The sequence below is a fragment of the Canis lupus genome, chromosome 4 (assembly GCF_003254725.2).
Source record: "Canis lupus dingo isolate Sandy chromosome 4, ASM325472v2, whole genome shotgun sequence".
Lineage (NCBI taxonomy): Eukaryota > Metazoa > Chordata > Mammalia > Carnivora > Canidae > Canis > Canis lupus.
In genome coordinates this window covers 20,946,840-20,968,974 of record NC_064246.1, presented here as the reverse complement: position 1 = coordinate 20,968,974, position 22,135 = coordinate 20,946,840, and the positions used below count along the sequence as shown (strand labels likewise).

At 51.8% G+C, this 22,135-nt stretch overlaps 1 protein-coding gene across 2 annotated transcripts in view; it reads right to left on the bottom strand.

Annotated features, from left to right (window-relative positions):
• Window positions 1-22,135, bottom strand: part of TSPAN15 (tetraspanin 15) — a 50,492-nt gene that overhangs the window by 3,470 nt on the left and 24,887 nt on the right. Inside the window, exons 2-6 of one of the 2 annotated variants that reach the window (XM_049109024.1) lie at window positions 18,612-18,797; window positions 17,240-17,314; window positions 7,517-7,612; window positions 4,869-4,985; window positions 3,898-4,689 (exon numbers count right to left, since the gene is read on the bottom strand). In XM_049109024.1, coding sequence (XP_048964981.1) covers window positions 4,447-4,689; window positions 4,869-4,985; window positions 7,517-7,612; window positions 17,240-17,314; window positions 18,612-18,797 — 717 coding nt within the window. In that variant the 3' untranslated portion in view covers window positions 3,898-4,446. Of the gene's footprint in view, window positions 1-3,897; window positions 4,690-4,868; window positions 4,986-7,516; window positions 7,613-17,239; window positions 17,315-18,611; window positions 18,798-22,135 lie in introns of those variants that run through there. The other variant, XM_025434613.3, reaches the window with a different exon arrangement.

Here is a 22,135-nt window from a genome sequence, read left to right as displayed (position 1 = left end):
GGGCCGGGGCTCTGCTGACAGGGTGATGCACAGTCTCAGAGGTCGGGGCCCGGCTGTTCTTGCTCCGCTGGCTCTTATGAAGGAAAACCCCAGACCACAGCCGGGCCCCCAGCCAGCTGTGGTTTCCCTGAGGACAAGGCCGGGGCCTCCGACCACACTTCCCGCCCCGGCAGACTGCCATCCTACTGGTCCAAGTGCCACCCATAGCCTTCCTGGGAAGAGCTGCTCTCAGGAGCGCCCGGCTGCTGCCTGCCCTCGGTGCGGGGAAAGCTGTGGTCGGCCCTGGACGCCCTGGACGCCGTCAAATCCCTTCCCAGCAGGCCTAAGTCGGGGGCGGGGGGCAGGGGATGGTACTTCCCCTCACTGTCCGTGCCCTGTATGGTCTCCCCCTCCTCCTACAAAGTGAGAGGAAGCTAGATGCCCCAGTCCCACCCTCCCACATGCAACTGGAAGCCGCTGTGGGGTGGGTGCCCCGGGTGCCAGCAGCGATGCAGGAGCAGCAGAGTGGCCAGCGCGGCCTCTGGTATCATGTTGCCTGCTCTGGATCCTGCTCTGCTACTCAGGAGCTCAGTGGCCAATCCCAGATGTGCTGTCCCAGGACACTAGATAAGTATTTGTTGAATGAATGAAAGAATGAATGAATGAATGAATGAATTCCTCGGCCTCTTCCATAAAGCAGTGGTGCTCAGCGAACCCACATCATGGGGCTGTCTTGAACATACAGTGAGATATACTCATCGAGGCCTTATCTCAGGGCTGGACACAGAGGAACACAGGGGCGCCGGCTGGAGGGACTCTGGACATGATCCTGGCCCCTGGAGGGCAAGGAAGGCGGTCTACTCTCCTTCCAAAAGAGTGAGTTGGACCTCAGGCCTCAGCTCAGTTGTCAGGACCTGGCTTGCGGGCAAAATAAACTCCCTCAGTCTAGACTGTGCCCCAGGTAGACCCAAATACACCCAGCATCCGCTTAACATGGGCCGACTTTTGTGACTCCTCTAGGTGGTGAACCCGACCCCCACGGAGAGGGTCAGGCCTGGGAAGCAGGTGCATGACAGCAGGACGGGAACGGTGTTTTCTACCTTTCGTGTTTGTTCTTTCAGTCGTTCCCTGAACAAATATTAACCGAACACCTGTTATGTGCCAATCACTGTTCTAGGTGTTGGGAATGTAGGGGAACGAAGAATGTCTTTGCCTTCATGGAACTGACATTCTAGAAAGGGAAACACACAATGAACCTAATAAGTGAGTCAACCACATGGTACATAGAAGGTGACAAGAGTAACTACTCTGCACTGTGCTTCCAGTTCTGGGGACAGAGCCCCAGGTGGGTTCTCCTTAGAAAAGAGGGTGTTCCTCTTGCCTTCAGGGAGCAGACGTGCAGCTGGCAGAGGCCTCCTTGCCACTGCCCAGAGCCCGGACCCCTCCTCCGGACTCGCCTCCCCTTCCAGGAGAGTCCCCTCTAAGGAGGGCGGGACGAGGCATCCATGCTCTTTCCTAAAGGTAAAGCCTGCTTAGGTTTGATCACAGAACCGCTCTTCTCCAGAGGCTCTGCTGATGGTGCACAGGTCCTGAGAGCCGCTCTGCGGTGGCCTCTTCCACCTGGGACAGGGCCACGGACAGGCGGTCAGGAAGGGGACTCCCAAGCATCCCAAAGCTGGACATGGCAAAGTTCACAAGGGTTCTTCATGTGTGCTTCCTCTCACTCTGGCACAGGCCTGATGAGCTGGGTTGTCTGAGGTCTGAGAAGCCAGGGGGAAGGGAAAGAGAGGTCTGCAGGGACAGGCCCCCAAAGGGTAACCAAAAATGAGAGGGTGGATAGCTCTAAAAATTGGACACAAGAGCTCAACAGGCATGGCTGTCAGAGGCCGTTCAATGTAGAGGCAAACTGCCCTCCACACCAGCGAGTCTTGGGGACATCCTGCAGGATAAGCACATTTCGCAAGCCTGTGTGAACTCTGTTGCTTCAAATCCTCTGCAGGAGACGAGCAGAGACATTCCTTTTAAAGCTGAGAGCTAGGGGGAAAAGTGACTTTCCCTGAAGAACGGGTCTGCTTTCTTCTGTTGAACAGTAGCAACGTAACCGACCATGTGTCCCCTTTTCCTCTGGCTACCAGGAAGCTCTAAACCACCAAGCACAAGGCTCTATTTCTAATTTTTTTTTATTTTTTTTCTCTTGTGTGTTCATTCAGATCTGTGGCTAAATGAAAAGAGTGTACAATAAATAGATTGGTATACAAATTCACGCACAGATTCACAAAGGGAGGAAACACCCTCTTTTCTAAGGAGAACCCACGGTGGTTTTGTAGTACAGGACCACAGGTACCCCAGTAGGTGAGCATCGCGTCTCCACCTCGGGTTCCCACCCAGATGCCGGCTCTATAGTCCATTTCTCTGCGGGTGGCATCCGTGTTGATACTCCCCGCCTGGACTTGTCTCCCAAACACCCTAGATCCAAGTGCCTCTTTGACATCACACACAGTCTACCTGTCCACACTGAGCTCATCCCTGCTGTCCTCCCCTTTCAGGCAGTGGCAGCCCCATGTTTCCTTGTGGCTCAGGCCAAAATCTGGGAGCCCTCCTTGATTTCTCTTTCTCCTACTTCCCGCATCTGATCCGTCGGCAAATCCTGTTGCCTTATATATAAAACAGAGCCAGAATCTGACCAAGTTTTACTACCTCTGCTAAAGCCTCTGTCTTCTCTGGCCTGATGCGATGGACTTCCAGTTGCTTCCTGGACCCCCCGCAATGGTGGGAGCACATTCAGCAGGAGACTTGGCTGCCAGTCTCCTGTGGTGATTGTCACATGCGGTTAATTTTATGTGTCAACTAACCTGGGCCTTGGGGTGCCTAGATATTTAGTCAAACATTATTCTGGGTATTTCTGCGAAGGTGTCTTTCAATGAGATTGACATTTGAATCAGTAGACTGAGTTAGGCAGATGGTTCTCCCTATAGTGGGTGGGCCTCACCCAATCAGTGGAAGGTCTGAATAGAACAAAAGGGCTGTCCGTCCCCTAGGGAATCCTTCCTTTCTTGCTGCCTGCCTGATGCAGACCTGAGCCGCCACACTGGCTCTTCCTGGCTCTTGAACCTGCCAGCCACATCTGCTCTCCTGGTTCTCGGGCTGTTGTACCCAGCCTGGAACTAAACCCCTGGCCCTCCTCGATGCCCAGCTTGCTGACTCAACCTGCAGATCTTGCTTGCCAACCAGAATCTCAGGGCCTGCTTCCCTGACAGCCTGGGACCTGTGACACATGGACCGCTGCAGACTCCCCATGTCCACCTCTGGCCCCCACAGCAGTCAGAGGGACCCTGGTAAAGCCTGAGTCAGATCCGCCACCGCTCAGCTACTAAAGCCCTTCAATGGACACCTCACCACTCATGGGAATACCAAAGTCCTGACCATGGCCTTCAGGAACCCGTCATCTCCCTGACTTCATCTGCTACTGTTCTCCGTGACGCCCGCTCTGCTCCAGCCACATTGGTCTCTGTGCTTTTTCTCAAATGCACCAGGGCAATTCCCACCTGAGGGCCTTTGCACTTGCTGTTCCCTTTGCCAGGAATGTCCATCCCCCAGATATGCATGGCCCACTCCTTCACTTCCTTCGGGGTTTTACTGAGAACCTACTTTTTCGGTATCTAAAATTGCAATCCTCCACCCCCCTGCTTTATTTTTCTCCTTAACATTTACCACCTTCAAGCATACTGCCTCTCACTCGTGTATTTTGTCAGTCTTCCTGACTAGAACACCAGTTCCATGCAGGCAGAGAGTTTTCCAGGTGTTTTCTGTACGTACCCCCAGAACCTAGAATCACATCTGGCATGGATGGCCTCGATGAATATCTGTTGAATGAATGAATACATGTAGGCTTGGAGAGCTTGACATGGACATTCAGGTGCCACTGTCCTAGGGGCTGAAGTTCAGGATCACACCCCACAGGCTTCTCTGAAAACGCCAGGCTCTTACCCAGCACTCCCCCTTCCCAGAAAGTTATCCTAAAATGGCAGCTAAAATTTCTAAACAAATCTTCCCTCCTGGTCCAGGCTTTTTTAGGGCTTGTGCACTTGGCACCGGCTCCCTGACTCATGGCCGAGGCCTGCACCCCCACTGGCAGCTGCGTGGTTTACAGAATCCAGGAGTGGGCACAGAAGGGTAGAGATGTTCGAAAAGAAATTTTCCATGACTCTTCAGGGCATGAGTAATTGCAAAGCTCGCCACCTCATTCCAATCCAGAGACGAGGCAGTTTTTGGACACATGAGTCCAACAACACAGAGGTCTGACGAAGCCACTCATCAGTAAGTGGGGACTCCGTGGGACAGCCCCCCAAGTGGTCATGGAGGTGAAGAGCTGAGTGGGGATCCTGCTGGGGAGAGGCAGGGCTGGCATGTACATCGCCAGACCCCTTCCCAGGTGCCCTCCAGCGAAGGCTGCGAGCCGGCTCCCTGCTAAGCTCCCTCTGGCCTGGACCCTCTCCATGCCTCACCCGACCCAGGTAGGAGTCCAGAGCCCGGGTGCCACGATGGTGGCCTGCATTTCATCCCAGCCCCGCCAACCCTGGGCGAGGCAGGCACCTGACGCTCTGGTGTCCCCACTTCTTCATCTGTGCGGGGGGCAAAGCAACAGGCCCCACCCCACGGTGCTGTGGAAGGAGCTGAATGTGTGATGCTGCTGGAGAGCCCAGGACGGGCCTGCGCGTGGCAAGTGTTCAAAGACCATTAATGGCCACTCCTGGCAAAGCCGGCCTTCCCCGCCCGCACCCCCGCCCCCACATGTAGCCCTTCCCACGGCCTGAGTCTCCAGGGCCACCGCCTCCTGCCCCCCCATCCCACTTCCCGATGGGCCGGGTGGCCCCAGGAGCGGCAGGTACCGTGTTTCTGACGCAGCAGGTGTAGGGCACCCCGCAGGCCAGGGGTCCGGGGGCGTTGCAGTCGTGGTACTGGTTTTTGCTCCAATCCCGGTAGTCTTCCCCACCACAGCACTTAAACTGAGAGGAAGGCAAGTGGGGAGAGGGCTGCTGTCACCATGGGGTCCCAGGCCCACGCCAGGAAGGGGCTCCACCGGGACACCCTGGGGTTTACGCTCGGGTCACCCGGGGGCAGGGGGGCCCCCAAGGCTGCAGGTGTCAGATACTCCTGTGCTTCCTGGCCCAGCTGCCTGGGAGGTAATGAGCACCCTGTCACTGGAGAGGCGTGCAAGCCAAGGCTGGGCAGCCTCTTGGGCAGGGGGCAGCTACCAGCAGGACTAGATACTGGAGGGAAAGTCTCCCTTGATGCCTCCATCTCCACGTCCCAGGGCAGTGGCTCAACCCTCGAAGGTCTCAGAGAGAAGGAGTCTATGGATGCCCCCACAGCCCAGGAGGCATCCCCAGGGGCCCCTAGCACCCCCTGCCCCTGCCCCCAGCCCAGCTCTGTCTATCAGCCCTTAGCAAAGGGGCACGCACCCTCCTCACGTCCTGCCTCGGGGTCAGGGCCAAAGGGGCAGCAAGGTGGGCCTCATTCCCCCCTTAGCTTAGCTTCTCCCCACGCTGCCCCTCTGCCCAGGGAAGCAGTGACTCCATTGAGAGGTGGGTGTGTGCCAGTCGTGCTTGTGGGCACTGTGCTGGGGAGTCAGCGAGTAACTGCTGCATGGAAAGGCCAGTGGGTAATGCTGTGTGCCAGGGGCGCAGGAAAGGGGAGAAGGGAACTGGGGGGGCAGCTGTATGTTGGGAGGTCAGGAGAGGCCCCCCTGAAGAGATGACATTTAATCTGAAACACGAATAGCAGGAAAAAGCCAGGCAACAGTGCACAGGCCCCGCATAGGATGAGTGAGCTGTGCGTTGGTGGCAGGCACGGAGGCCAGGGTGTCTGGAGCGGGGCGAGCAGGAGGGGAGGGATGAGGTGGGGCGGCCGGCCTAGGCCACACCATGCCAAAGTCTAGCCGGTCAGAATGGGTGGGGAGCTGGGATCATATTCTGTGATTGGGGGGTCACTGGAGGGTTAGCTACGGGAGTGAGAGGGTCAGAGGTCCCTGCAGAAACACAGAGCCCTTCAGGCTGTCAGCTTCTGAGACCTGGAAGCTCCCGCCCCCCGCCCCCCAGCCCAGCTGGGTGCAGTTCCAAGGGCATTGGCTTTGCAGTCCATTCAATTCCTCATGCTACCATCCGTCGCCATGTGACTCTGGGCAAGTCGACCAGCCTCTCTGGGCTTCACGGCCTCATCTGCAAAGCAGGAGGAGCACTGCCAGCTTTGCACAGCTGAGCCGAGGATTACCAAGTCAGGCCACGCATGATGCACTCAGCCTGGGGCTTGGCACCAAGCATGAGTCACCCCCCATCCCACCCCAGGAGAAATGAAATCCCAAGCCACTGGAAGGCCGGTTCCAATAAAAACATCACATTTCACCCGATGGCCAGAGCTGGCCGACACACCCCTGGCAGAGAGGGGCCTCCCGGAGGCTGCACCTGTTGTGACTACAGCGAGGACCTGAGCCAAGGGAGTGGCCACCACGGGTGGCCCTGGGCGCGGTGAGGTTTGGTTCTCACTGAGGGCTAGCACGGGAACCAGGCCAGCCGAAGCCCCCAAAGCCATGTCCCAGGAAGCACTGTCAGGGCCGAGTGGGCCCACGGCCCTCACCTTCTGCTTGCCACCCCTAGAACGCGGCAGCGGTACTCAGGACAGGTCTTCCCTGTCACTGTTCTAAGGTGCCTGGCACTGCTCTAAGGACTTCCCTGTCACCGCTCTAAGGTGCCTGGCACTGCTCTAAGGACTTCCACGTTGAGTCAAGGCAATGTCACAACGACATCAAGACATCAAGAGGAAGGGACCACCTGTACCCCCCCGCTGCAGTTGAGAACCTGAGGCTCAGGACTAAGTGAGATCGATGTGTAGACGCCATCCCGGGCAGTGCTGGCCTGCCACTGCTATTATTATAACACCAACAGACATGGGTGGACCTTAGTGGGGAGGGTCAGTGTCCCCAAATGATAATCACTGTATTCAAAAAATGCTATGGAGGAAAAGGAGAAGTCATGTTTTGTTCCTCTATGCAGGGGGAAGCAGAATCAGGAAAGAGTGCTCTCTACCTCAGGGCTGTCCCTGACTTGGCAGGGAGTGAGCTCCCTGTCACTGAAGAGATTCAGCAGAACGGTGTCTGAACTGAGCACCTTGGAGGTCTTTCCCACCCCAAGGAAGAAGTATCTCTGCCCCTTGGAGAAGGGTACCCTGGGATCCTGCAAAGTGGCTTGTGGCTAGAGCTGATATTCTTTTTTTTTTTTTTTTGGATGGGGGAATAGCTAAGTAACTAAAGAGGGACACAGACGGTAAGGATATTCTGGGCAGAAGAGTGGTTAAGAAGGTCAGGCCCCGGCCTTCACACCCATCCACGGCCCGCCATTGCCTCCCAACTTGGCCAGCCACTTGCTTTGGGAATGGATAAGCCACTGCTCCCTCACCCTCACCCTCGCCCTCTTGAGCAGTGTCCCGAGCCAGGGGCAAAGGGCTCGGCAGGTGCACCTCTGACCCACGGCACCTATCTCACCTCCTTCTGAACAAAGTCCATGATGTTTTTGAAGTCCAGATCATCGTAGTAGTTCTCGATTCCTCTTCGAATGTTGTCATTCAGAAGGTCGATGGTCTATTTTGAATGGAGACATTACAAAAAAACCCAGGCCACACCCCACCCCCTCAAAGTCCAACCCAAGATCTCCCAGAACTCGGGCCTGGAACAGGGTGCCCACATGGCCAAGTAGCCCCCACCCCACCTGCAGGAACACCCCACCGCCTCCCTGCCCACACACCCTCTCCCCGCCCCGGTGCCCCTCTGAGGCCTGGGTCCCTTTGCCATGTCTGAGCAGGAGTGATTCACCCCCTTTCCTATACAGATCAGAGAGCCCAGGCCCCAAGAGATGGCACCCGGCCAGAACTGGGCAGATTCCGGCCTGGTGCCCTTTCCTCCGCCCAGAGACAGGCCCCAGCTGAGTCTCTGTGCTCCAGACCCCTCTGCACTTTTCTCTGCCCGAGCTCTTGTGCTACGCATAAGGACACTGAGGCCCAGAGAGGGCGGCTGACTCTCCTGGGGCCCAGAGCAGGCTGGGGGGGGGGGGGGTGTCTGGCCAGGACTGGGAATCAGCTCTCCTGATTACCCCATGGGCCATGCTTCATCGCTGCAGGGCCCTGGCCAGGCCCCCCTCCGAGCTCAGGCGGGGCCCAGCCCCATGGGGAGCAGCGCTGGCACATCGCCCTCTCCCGGTCACGCTGGGCCTTCTGGATCAACAGCCCGGCTGTTGTGCTGAAATCCAGGAGCACAAAAGGCCCCACAGCGGGAAGGGGCGGGGGCGGGAGTGTGGGCGGCCCAACCCCACACTCTGAGCCACAATCAGGGCTTTCAGAGCAGGGAGGCCCTCGGATCACCAGAGATTGTGCTGGCACAAAGGGGGCATTCTTGGCTCTGGAGCCAGACGATCCCCTGGGGAGGCGCCTGCAGGCGCTGCTGGGCAAACAGGGCCCTGGGTCCCAGGCCTGGTCCTGCCACTGCAGGCTCCACCCCAGCTATTTGCCCTCTCTGAGCCTCAGTTTCTCACTTGTGAACCACACCTGCAGGTCTATCCTTGAAATAACCTCCAGCTATGAGGATCAGACTAGGCTGAGAAGGACCATCAAGCCTCATGGTCAAGAACATTTCCAGCAGCCACCCGGGCCTCAGATGTCCAAGCCTTTACTTCCTCACCTGCCAGGTGGAAGCCTCTACTTCCTTTAGCATCCAAGCCTCTACTTTAGCATCCAAGCCTCTACTTCCTCACCTGCCAGGTGGAGAGGACAACCTCTACCTCGTAGGGATTTGAGTCTAGATAGACTAAAGCTACAAATGTGCTCAGCAAGGTGCCAGGCACATAGTAGGCCATGGTATTATTATAGGTCTTTCTCTCCTTTTCCAGGAGGCACACACCCTATAGCATTGCATCATGAGTGGAAACGGCTAATCCCAAGGTTCAATTTGGGGTAATCTCCCCCAAACCACGTCCAGTATCAGGAAGAGGGGGACAGTGTATCAGCTGCCTCCTTCCCAACACTCACAGTGCTCACAGTCAAGGCAACAAAGGAAACCAGCTCAGGGAAATCTGTCTCCGTGGCCAGGAGAAAACCTTCTGCTCAGGAAGATCAGCCACTCAGAGGTGGACAGGGGAGCCAAGAACCTAACAGCAGCCCCGGGGGGCAGAGGGTAGGCCCTGTCACGTGTGAAAGACCATGCACACACTTGCTGGCCTCAGTCCTATATTGACCCCAGGGCAGGGGCTTGCTGGTCACATAACCTGAGCAGAGCAGGGACCCCGTGGCCTCAGGGCCACCCTTCTCAGAGGCCCCCAGGTCATGAAACTTTTCCAATCTGGGGTTCCTGCTCCTCCAGGGGATGAAGGGACAGGCCAGCCAGCTGGGGCATGGTTGGAGGCACCTAAGAAACAAGATGCTAGGGTGGGGTCAGTCCACTCCCCAGGACAGGGCAAGGGAATGAGCTCATGGCACTGAATGGTATGGGAGGGGGTCATCAGCTGAGCACAGGTGCAGGGGGGTGATCCAGGAGCACACGCATAGGGCTGTGTCAACTTCTTGCAGTCCACTCTCAGGGCCCTGCAGACACAGTCCTGGTCTTCCATGTCCCTCTGCACCCCAGCCCAATGGTCACCTCTCAGCCCCTCCCCTGGGTCACATATTGTTTGGACTCCCCCAGGCCTGGAGATAAGGAGTCAGGGAATGAGGGCAGGAGGCCAGGGCAGGGTCAGCAGAGGGGATCCCCAGTGGCCTGATGGGGAAAGGCTCTTCCTCCCTCTTCAGTAAGCAGCTCTGACCTTTCTCTCCAAACTTACTCAGTCTCTGGGTACTTTCCAAACATGCTAAGCCCAAAAAAGGCCTCTGTGACAATCAGGCCTTCCATCTGGTAAGCTGAGCTGGGCCCCCACAGGGAAGGGAGGCCCCGCTGGAGGCCCCTCGAAACGGGCAGGAGGAACAGATGGTCCCAGGCTGCGTGGACAGCAGCTGCCCCCGGCCCCTCGGGGACCTCTTTGGATCATGCTGGCTCTTGTGCTCTTTTGTGTGTGCACTGCCTTTGGCACCATGCATGTGCGTGTGTGTGTGTGTGTGTGTGTGTGTGTGTGTGTGAGGGGGGTATATACCAGAGATGTAAGGATACTTCAACGGTCCTTTTGCCATGATAAGGCTGCAGATGAACGAGTGAGACAAGCTGGTTGCATGGCTCATGAATTTAACTGTGAAGTGCTCTGCTGTGTTCAGCTACGTTCTGCGGGACTGGGGGAGCCACTCTGAGGATGTGTTTTGTGGACCCCAGCAGGGAATCCTGACTCCTCTGCTGCTCTCAGAGACCAAGCACCCAGTGCCCGCCCCCCACCCCCAGCCCCCCAATCCAGCTCACAGCAGCAAAAGCAGCTCCAACTAGGGCGAGAAAACCCACCTCGCATGCAAGGCTGGTGTGGCCTCAGGGGCCACAAGGCCTGGGCTAAACCAGGCAAAGAGTAAGCAAACATCAAAGGCCACAGGATTTTCAGAGCACATTGTTTAAACCACCAGAAGCAAGCTACAAAGAGCTGTCCTTTCTAGTTTGTTCTTTTAAATCTAGTTTTAAAGCTATCCAAAGCCTCCACAGCAGGGCTTCCAGTAAAGGTGCTCAAGGGGGTGGGGTAGGTGGCCAGGCTGGGAGGCTGAGGAGCAGGGGGAGGAGAGGGGGGTGGAAGGGCAGCAGGGGGAACCTCCCTCTTGGCCTCCCTGGAAGGAGCTTCCGGGGCTTTCCCCCTGAGACCCAGGCTGCAGAGGCCCGGCTGTCAGCAGCCCCGCTGACACTAATACCAATCAGCCCAGTTCTCACGGTGTACAGGGGGTGCTTGGCCTAGGACTTCCTTCCTTCCCTTGCACGTGAACCAAACAAGCATCTCTGGGCTTCCCTCAGTGCCCCAGACTGTGGGGATGGGTCCTATTGCCTCCAGTACCGAGACGGACTCAATCTAACAACCAAGGCCTAAAGAGAACCCAGGGAGCAAGAAAAAAGGAAGAGAGAAAGCTACAAGGTTCTTTGGAATATTTGCTAGACCCTTCCTCCAACCTGGCCGCAAGTCACAGATTTAATCCTGGCGGGGAGAAGAGGTCTGCTTCAGCTTCGCAGGTACCTGGGGCTCCAGCTCTCACTCCCACATGCTGTCCATGGTGGAGCACACGAGCTGGGAGAGGCTGCCCAGATCTCAGTGCAAAACCTCCTCTACTTTGCTGCATCGAGTGGCAGGATATATGTGTGTCCTGTGCTCCACTGAAGGGGCCACAGTGTCATCTTTTTCCTATCTCTGGCTTCAAGGATATGTCCAGAACCATCTAGTGCCAGGCTGGGTGCTGTCCACTGTTCCCTGGTTCCATGTTGGGGGATCAGCAACCTCTGATCAAGGCCAGGAAAGAGACCACTCCTCACCCTTGCCTTGGCAGTAGAGGAAAGATAGAGGCCAGGAGGCCAGGGCTGGGGTACAATGTACCAGCTACAGCCTAACACCCTCTGGGTGTCCCGCTCAGCTCTGCCTAACTGGGAACACATGGGCAGGAGCTGCCCTCCCCCAACACCCCTGGTACCCTCAAGAGAGGCCCCAGAACAAGCTGGAGAGTACTGGTCAGTCAAGGTGAGACCCAGACAGTTGTGGAAGTCACTCAGGTTCACCTCGTACCATCAGGACACTGCCCTTCTGATGCCCGGGCCCTTGGGGCTCCATGGCGGGCTCCCCAGAGCACAGCCAGTAGACTCCCTACAAATAGAGAAGCCACTTGAGTCTGACCATTGAGTCAGGCCTCCTAGCAGAAACCTTGCCAAGGGTCAGGGATGGAGAATCTCTTCTTTATGTCCAGGCACCTGTTGATGTTTTGCTGCCAGTGGTGGCCATGGCCAGTGCCCCTTCCTGAGAACCGAGCATGAGGTCATTAGCCTAATTTGTCCTCATCTGACACCACGAGTGGATTTGTAGACTTAACAGGTAGCCTATGGGGCCACCCCTGTTATAGTATGGCTCAGAGAAATGCTTCTCCTCCTCTTGGCAAGGAGGAAATGGAACTGGGAACTCACCTCCCCCTGGCAGCTGACCTTCATTACCTCCCGCCTTTTCTCTCCACGCTGCCCCTTCCTGCTGCCATCAACAGCCAGGCTGCTCCCCTAGCCTCAGCATTGGCCAGTCTTATAGTTTGCATTAGAGTTGGAAAGGACATTATTTTTCCTTATATGGTATTTTCCTCCATGATTATAAGGAAATGAAAATTGGAGAGCTAAGGAAAAAAATATCAAAAAGAAAATAAAAAGCACAGCCTGGGTGGCTCAGCAGTTTAGCACTGCTGTCAGCCCAGGGTGTGATCCTGGAGACCCGGGATCGAGTCCCACGTCAGCCTCCCTGCATGGAGCCTGCTTCTCCCTCTGCCTGTCTCTCTCTCTCTCTCTGTCTCTTCCAGGCCGATTTTTTTTTTTTTTTTTTTTTTTTTTTTTTTAGGATAGAGCTGTTACCACATTTATAGTTTTATATATCATTTTCCAGTTATTTTGAATTATGCACCATGGACATATGAGAACATGGCTTCCATGTTCTCATGGAAAAGCCGAGAGGCCTGATGGTGAGAGTCCTTCCTGGGCTGCACACAGAGATCCTCCCCTGACAGGACCCCATGAGGGGGACACCCCATCCAATCCTCAGGGTTTGGGGTTAATGAGATAATGAGAAATTCTCAGCCCTGACCTCAGCCCACAGCATCCTCCAGTGAAGACTAGAGAGCTGACCACCCCCACTCCACCCACCATGACTACAAGAAGGAGTGGTGGGTGTCCTGGCCCCTACTGACCCAGGGGCACTGGAAAGTGACAAATCAGCCCACCTTTGTGGAAACCAGACTGCTGCTCATTTAGGGGATTGTTCACCAACACAATCAATGCTGCTGACCAACCTGGGGCTGGGCTCTAGCTAGGAAAGCACTAATCCATAACCTCTGCAAAGCCACAGGCTGGCTGGGAGCCAATGGCTGCCCAGAAATGCGGCCCCATGAACAAATGGAATGAACATCTCTCTCCCCTCAGGCTGCCGAGACATGAACCAATACCCTGACCTTCCAGCTTGGAAAGGATGATCTGAAAGGAGAAAAGGGGAAAAGGGAGGAGAAGGTAGTGACACTAGATTGAAAAGACAGCTACAGGGCTAAGAAAAAAGGAAATAAAAGAATATTTTGAAACAAACAAAAATGGAAACACAACATACCAAAACTTGGGGAATGCAGCAAAAGCAGTTCTCAGAAGGAAGCTTATAGTAATAAATATCTCCTTTAAGAAAAAAAAAGAAAAGAAAAAGAAAAAGAAAAGGACCTCAAATTAAAAAAAATCTCACTTTGCACCTCAAGAAAGCAGAAAAAGAAGAGCCAATTAAGCTCAAAGTTAGCAGAGGGAAGGTAATAACAAAGATCTGAGCAGAAATAAACAAAATAGAGACTAGAAAGACAATAGAAAATATCTGTAAAACTAAGAGTTGATTTTTTTAAGAAATAAATAAAACTGACAATGTTTAGTTAGACTAGGAAAGAGATAATTCTAATAAACAAAAGCAGATATGAAAGAGGAGATGCCATGACCAAAATCTCAGAAATATAAAGGGTCATAAGAAACTATGATGAACAATTATCCACCAACAAACCGGGTAACAAAAAAGAAATAGAGAAATTTCTGGAAACATACAACCTGCAAAGACTGAGTCATGAAGACAGAAAATCTGAACAGAACAATAACAGGTAAAGAGCTAGTAAACTAGTAAAACTCCAGGGCCAGATGGCTTCACTGGTGAATTCTACCAAACATTGAAGGAATAATTAATAGTAATCTTTCTCAAATTCTTCCAAGATATTGAAGAGGAAGAAACACTTCCAAAGTCATTATGAAGCCAGCATTCTTCTGATACCAAAGCCAAATGAGGACACTGTAGGAAAAGAAAATTATAGGCTAATATCTCTGATGAACATCGCTGTAAAAATCCTCAATAAAATATTAGCAGACCAAATTTAACAGCACATTAAAAAGATCATACACCATGATCAAGCAGGATTTATCCCTGAGATGCAAGGATGGTTCAACATCTGTGAATCAATCAGTGAGATACACCATATTAACAATGAAGGATATAAATCAAACGATCCTTTCAGCAAGTGCAGAAAAAGCATTTGACAAAATTTGGTATACTTTCTGATAAAAATGCTCAACAAATTAGGTATAGAAAGAATGTACCACAACACAACAAAGGTCATACATAATAAGCCCACAGCTGACATCATTCTTAATGGTGAAAAGAGAAAGCTTTTCCTTTAAGATCAAGAAGAGACAAGTGTCCACTCTCGTTACTTCTATGCAACATAGTCCTGGATGTCCTAAGCCAGAGCAAGTAAATTAGGTAAGAAAAAGAACTAAAAGTCACCCAAATTAGAAAGGAAGTAAAATTTTCTGTTTGTATGACATGATCTTATATATAGAAATCTTAAAGACTCCTGGGGTGCCTAGGTGTTTTAGTTGGCTGAGGTTCCGACTCTTGATCTTGGCTCAGGTCTTGATCTCAGGGTTGTGAGTTCAAGCCCCATGTTGGGCTCCATGCTGGCCATGGAGCCTACTTAAAAATGAAAAGGAAAGGAATGATAAAGATCCCAGCAAAACTGTTAAAACTAATAAACGAATTCAGTAAAGTTGCTGAATACAAAAATCAACATACAAAAATCAGTTGCATTTCTACACACCAACCATGAACTATTCAAAAAATAAATTAACAAACCCATTTACGGGATCCCTGGGTGGCGCAGTGGTTTAGCGCCTGTCTTTGGCCCAGGGCGCAATCCTGGAGACCCGGGATCAAATCCCACGTCTGGCTCCCGGTGCATGGAGCCTGCTTCTCCCTCTGCCTATGTCTCTGCCTCTCTTTCTCTCTCTGTGTGTGACTATCATTAAAAAAAAAAAAAACCATTTACTATGGCATCAGATAGAATAAATTATTTAGAGATAAATCTAACCAAAGAAGTGAAGGATCTATATACCGAAAAGCATAAAAACACTGATGAAAGAAATTGAAGACAACACAAATAAATGGAAAGATAGCCCTCATTTACGGACTGGAAGAATTATTACTGAACTATTCATACTATCCAAAGTGATCTGCAGATTTAATACAATACCTATCAAAATTCCAATAGCATTTTTTCACAGAAACAGAAGAAAATCTTAAAATTTGTATGGAACCCAAGAGATTCCAAAAAGCTAAAACAATCTTAAGCACAAAAAACAAAGCTGGAGGCATCACATTTTCTGATTTCAACCTATATTAGAAAACTATAGGGATCCCTGGGTGGCGCAGCGGGTTAGCGCCTGCCTTTGGCCCAGGGCACGATCCTGGAGACCCGGGATTGAATCCCACTTCGGGCTCTCGGTGCATGGAGCCTGCTTCTCCCTCTGCCTATGTCTCTGCCTCTCTCTCTCTCTCTCTCTCTCTCTCTCTCTCTCTGTGATTATCATAAATAAATAAAAAAACTAAAAAAAAAAAATAATAAGAAAACTATAGTTATCAAGATAGTGTGGTATTGACCAAAAAAAAAAAACCCCAGACATACAGATCAATAGAACAGGATAGAGAACCTAGAAGTAAACCCAGTCCTACCCACTAATTTTCTATTAAAATGCCAAGAATACATAATGGGAAAATGTATGCTTAAATGGTGCTAGGAAAACTGGATATCCATGTGCAAAAGAATGAATTGGACCATTATCTTACATCATAAACTAAAATCAACTCAAAATGGATAAAAGACATAAACATAAGACCTGAAATCGTAAGACTCTTAAAAGGAAAGCATACAGGGGAAAGAAATCCTAGACATAGGTCATGACAATAATTTTTTCTTTTTTTTTTATTTATTTACGAGAGAGAGAGGCAGAGACACAGGCAGAGGGAGAAGCAGGCATCATACAGAGAGCCTGACATGGGACTTGATCCAGGGTCTCCAGGATCACGCCCCGGGCTGCAGGCAGCGCTAAACCGCTGCACCACCGGGGCTGCCCCGACAATAATTTTTTCAAACTTGACACCAAAACCACAGGCGATAAAGGTAAAAATAAGCATTATTATCATTACATTAAACTAAAAAGTTTTCGGACAGCAAAGAAACAAAAAAATTAAAAGGCCACTTACAGAACAAGAGAAAATATTTGTAAACTGCATATCTGATAAGAATATCCAAAATGTGTAAGGAAAAAAAATGTAGAAGGAAACTTTACAACTGAATACCAATGACAATGACAACAACAAATAATCTGATTAAAAATGGGCAGAGGGAACTATTAAATAGATATTTTTCCAAAGGAGACATACAGATGGCCAAGAGGGATATGAAAATATGCTCAACATCACTCATCAAATGCAAATCAAAACCACAATGAGATATTACCTAATGCCTATTTGGATGGCTATTACCAAAAAGGTAGGAGATAACAAATATTAGCAAGGAGAAAAGGAAACTTTGGACACTATTGGTGAGAATGTAAATTGGTCCAGCCATTATGGAAAACACTATGAAAGTTCCCCCAAAATTTCAAAATTGAACCATACAGTCAATCCAGCAGTCCTACCTGCGGGAATATATCCAAAGGGTATACTGCAGCATTACTCAGAATAGCCAAGATATAGAAACAACCTAAGTGTCCATGGACAGATGAATGGATAAAGAAATGGAAAAATATATCTGTTTATTTAATATATTTATATATTTTTATTTTTATGTTGTATTTATATATATCTATTACAAACACACACGTGCAATGGAATATTCGCCATAAACAAAGGAAATCCTGCCACTTGTAACAACGTGGATGAATCCTGAGGGCATTGGGCTGAGTGAAATAAGGTAGACAAACCTGGTCCACAAACCTGCCAAGCTCCCTTCTGCCTCAGTGATTCCCTCTGCCTGGACCTTCGTTTCCCCTGAGCCTCATCTGGGAGGTTCCTTTTCATTCCTTCCTCCTTCCCTCATCTGCCCCAGACGCTCACCTGTCACCTCTTCTTGTTCTCTGGTTTACTTGTTCAATGCCCAGCTCCCCAGCAGAATGGACCTTCCACAGGGAATTATCGACCCCGCCCTCTGCACACCCCTAGTTTTCAGCCTAGGGCACACACAGTGGGTGCTCAGCATACGCACGCGGCTGTCGCACGCGCCAGAGGCCCACCTGGTTCCGGAAGATCAAGGCCACCACACCACCAATGAGCTCAATTATGAGGCAAATCCCAAGGATGTACATAAACTGAAAAACAAAATTCAGAGATTCGCCTAGAGGGGCAAGAGAAGCGCCATTTGCTCTGAGGTCAAGTATGATAAGGAGGATCGTCTCTGCTGGAGCTCTTACTGGCTCCTGGGCCTTTTGCTCTTTCCTCCTGTGAGGACACAGGATGTGACAGATATTCCCCGGGAAAACCCATCTCTGGGGCCAGTCAGTGGTCAGGAAGGGTGACTCAGCTGTCCAGGCCAGATTGTTACTGAGGTGTGTCCGGGGGGTCCTCAGCAGAGTCTGGGTAGGAAACCCCCCCTCCCAGCACCACCACCGCCACAAGGAGAGCTGGTCCTCACTGCAGCTGACCCAGAGCGGGCAGGCCTGGCCTGATGGGCGGGCTGGGCCAGCATCTCCAGGTCTGCCTGCAGAACCCCTCAGAAGTGGCTTCCCAGAGCCCCCAGAGTGGGTGAGGGGATGTCTGAGGCTTGAAGGATATATACCCCCACCTTTACCCCTTATCATAGGGCAGGCATTGTCCAAACCAAGGCCAGCAACTTCCAGCCTCAGGCAGCACCAATGCTCTGCTTGTGAGGGCTTTGAGGAGCTTCCCACATGAGGGGTGACAGTGAGATCAAACACACATGTGGGTGCAGAGTGAATGGATCTGCCTACCCAGTACCCCCAGCTTTGGGGAGCCATTTCTCACTTCACAGAAAGGAGGTCAGGTGGGGCTGACCCCACCTCCTGATCCCAGACCAGGCAATTGACCCAAGTAGGCCCATCAGAGTCCTGGGACTTGGTCACAGGTTGCCAGTTAAGATTCCCTGGATCAGGAGCTGAAAAGGCCCTGTTGGCTTGAGACTGCTGGGACCACTGCAAAGATAGCGTGAGGACAAAGCCCAGTGTCCAGCCGGGAGGTGGCAAAAGAGAGAGAGCCCAAGGGCACCATCTAAACCCCAGGTCCCAGTGTGGGTTTGCTGATTACATGAGCCAAAGACTCACCACCAGTGATTTTTGGGTTTGTTTGCTCTCATTTGAGTGTGGTCCCTCCCACTGGCAACTTGAGATCCAGACCAACGCAGGGTTTAAATATAAAGGATTGTATTCAAATCAGCCTCTGCACCAAAAGTGGAGGTGGCTTGATCTCTCCTGGGCCAGCATGAATCAGGTAGGTTGATCCAGAGAACCTTCTAGAAAGTCTGGTTTGAGGCAAGAACTGAAAAAATTGGGCTGCCTAAGGGTCCAGGGCCAGTCTCTCCAGCTCTCCTGGGGACTCCAAGGACCCCCCCCCCCCCCCCCCCCCGCCTACTGGTACATGGGGCCAACTCACCGCTTGGAGAAGGCACAGGTTGTCACGGAGGGAAGCCAGCACGCCAATGAAGGAGACGATGAACATGATGACTCCCAGGAGGATGAGGATGATGGCTGGGGCCAGAAAGGCACTTTCAAGGGTTTTATATTTCTGCCGTTCCACCTCTGCGTAGATCCCCACGGACAGGACCAGGGCTCCGATCAGCTGCAGCAAGAAAGCAGGGAGTGAGAGAGGAGGACTGGCAGTCACTTGCGTTTCCTACAAAGAGTTCATCTGGGAGCTATGGTGCCTGCCTTTGGGGGGTTCACCCCCAGGTGATCATACATGAGGGAACCTGCTCTAGGCTGAACTGTACTCCCCCAAAGTTCATACGCTGCACCCCTAACCCCCGGCACCTCAGAATGTGACTATATTTGGAGACAGAGTCTTTAAAGAGGTAATTAAGTTAAAATGAGGTCATATGGGTGGGTCTTTATCCAGTATGACTGGTGTCCTTATAAGAAGAGATTAGGGCACAGACACACACAGAGGGAAGACCCTGTGAGGACACCGGGAGAAGGAAGCCATCTACAAACCGAAGAGAGAAGCCTCAGGAGAAACCAACTCTGCCAAACCTTAATCCTGGACTTCTAGTCCCCAGAGTCATGAAGAAGTAAATCTCTGTGGTTGAAGCCACAGCATCTGTGGCACTTCGTTAGGGCAGCCCTAGAAAACTGGCACAGACCCTATTTGGAAATGCCCCTTTAGAGGACACTACTGGTGAGTCAGGGGAAATGCCACTGGTTGGAGGGTCTCAGAGGACCTGGGTGTGAGTCCCAGATCCGCCACTTGCTAACCGTGGGCCTCAGACAGGTGTTGGACACAGGTCTACATTGTCATCTGAAAAATGGTATGAAGATGCTTGTTTCTGCCCTGCTCACACCCTAGGTTTTGGCAAGGCATTTGTGAGATAAGGAAAGTGGAAACGCTATAAACCCCAAAGCTTGGGGCCACTGTGATGCCTACTGCACAGGCAGGTCACCCCAAGGACATTTCAGAGCTGCTCAGAGAGACGGGCACTGTGCACAGCGTCCATACGCATGGCATGTATTTGCAGGAGGACCATTGGGAGGGTGGAGAGGTTGGAGCAGGAGGGATTTGGAGGGGATTTTTAAGTTGAATTCCTTGTTAATCAACTTTCCCAACAGTAGAAACATGACTGTTGTAGCACTCCATCGGGAAAAACCAGGCCGCAAAGCCCTAGGAGGGCCCCTCTTTTCTCTCAGTCTAAAACTCTCGTACTAAATTTCCAGGGAGTTTTATCAGTTGACACTACACCCAAGCCTCAGACAAGCCTGGGGCTACACTGCCGCCCTCGGATAGTGCCCTGATTGGCCCCATTTGGCTCATTCTCCACACCAGAGCGACCAGGCAATCCCTAATCAGATCAGGCTGGTTCTCTGTGTACCGAGCATAAAAGCCACAACCCTAATCACAGATGATTTGCCCACACAACCTGAGTTCACCTCTTATTTCCTTCCCCTTCCTCACTTGGCTTTAGCAGCACTGGGCTTCCTACTGCTGGTGGAACACACTAAGTGTGCCACCCCAGGGCCTTTGCACATGCTGTTCTCGCTCCCTAGAATGTTCCTCCTGACATCCACAGGGCTCATTCCTTCACCTCCGTCTTGTCTCTGCTTAATTGCCAGCTGCTTTGTGAGACCTTTCCGGGTCATCTTATCTAAAAGTAGAAAATCCTTCCCCCTGAAACTCTCAGTCCCATTCCCTGTCCTGTTTTTATCCTTTGCACTTACCAGTATTTAACATGCAACCTTTTTTCCTTTACTTTTTCATTTTTTGTCTTCCCCACAGAGACTATACGCTCCATGTCAGGAGGGATTTTCCGATTGCTTTGGGCAGCCCCAGCACCCATTGCAGTCCAGTCATTTAGGAAGTACAATCAGTGCTTACAATCAACGTGTATTGAAGGGATGTGAGCCGGACTTCCCATTCAACCCCCTTGGGTTTGCGTCTGACGCTGTCTACCCGTCTCCTGCCTGTCCAAGGATTCTGACTTTCCGGGCCACACATTCCTGAGGGCAAAGACAAATCGCTATGCTGGACTTCCCCACCAAGGAGAAGGTGGTGTGGGAGAGAAACCAGAACCGCCGGGTGGCCAGCTAAGGTCCGAGCAAAGGAAGTGAGGGGTAATACAGACAGGATGTTGGTGAGGCAGGCCACAAACATAGCAACCCTAACGTCGACAGCCAGAACACCAAGGAGGCCGCCTCTCCAGTTACCTACTAGCCTTAAATTGGCTCCAACGTGCCCTCAAAATAGATCCCCTTGACTTCCTTCTAAAGAGTACTAAGACTCTCCTGGGTAAACGAGGTGCCTGCTGTCTCTGAAGCTCTGACAAGCAAGTGGCCGGGATGCCAAAAGTCAAACAGAACAATCCAGAAACACCGGATAACAGAGGATTGCCAGGAAGCTGTCTCCCCGGGCCCAGGTCCGGGCCTCTGCTGCATTTCATAGCTAAATGCCATTCCCTTTGGTTCAAAAAGATAATCTGGGGTTACTGAGACACACTCCCCCTAGTCTGAAAGGGATGCCTTTCCAATACGCGGGCCAGGAGATGCGAAAGTCACCAGGTTGACCATATCAGGAAAACTGTGAGGGAAATGATGTCATCAAATTACCCACCGGGTGAATGTTTAAATTTCTAAGGCACCACACACACACACACACACACACACACACACACACACACTGGAAACTTCGTACATGAAAATGGTGATCATAGGAGGTAAAATCTACCTTTGCCAGAGCAAGATCAGTCAGAGGCCATCAGGTCAGTTCACATTCCCAAACCCAGAACAAGGTGAAATCGTTGTTCAAGGCCGGCCTATGCCCTGGGGGTCCTCAGAGATCAGGAGCAAGCAGCTGTAAGAAAGCCCAGCCTCCCTCTTCAGAATCACTGGACTTCTTCGGAAGCCCTCAACCCCAACCTGGAACCAGCCGCAGAGCCCCAAAGCTGAAGATCACGGTTTAAAAAAGACCCCACACGGACAGACGCACAGATGGACAGAAGTCTTGAGAGCTCACGCAGGTACTGAATTAAATATGCAAGGACACGGTGTCCTTGAGGGTGACAGAGGTGGGGTTTTATCCTCTGTCTCGATGAAAAATGTAGTTCTGCTCTCGCTGACCCAACAAGACAACATCTTAGTACTTTCAGAATTGATTCCATATACTTCTGAGACTTTTTTGTTTCTGGTTTAAATGGAAAAAAAAAAAAAAAAAAAAAAAAGGTCTTCTGGGCTGGAGGGCCCCCAGCCTGTGCCCCTCCCTCACTCCCGCCTGAGGCTTTGCTTCTGGGTTCAGGTGGCCTGCTTTAGAAACCATCTCCAAAACACCAGGGCAGAACTGACCCCAGCCCTCTCCAGAAAGGCAGTCAGCGGCTTCTTCTATTTTTACAAGTTCCCTAGAGACCCGGGGCCCACTCCAGAATGGCTTTGGCGGCAGGAAATAAAACTTCCTTTGGTGTGCTCTCCCTCCTGTAG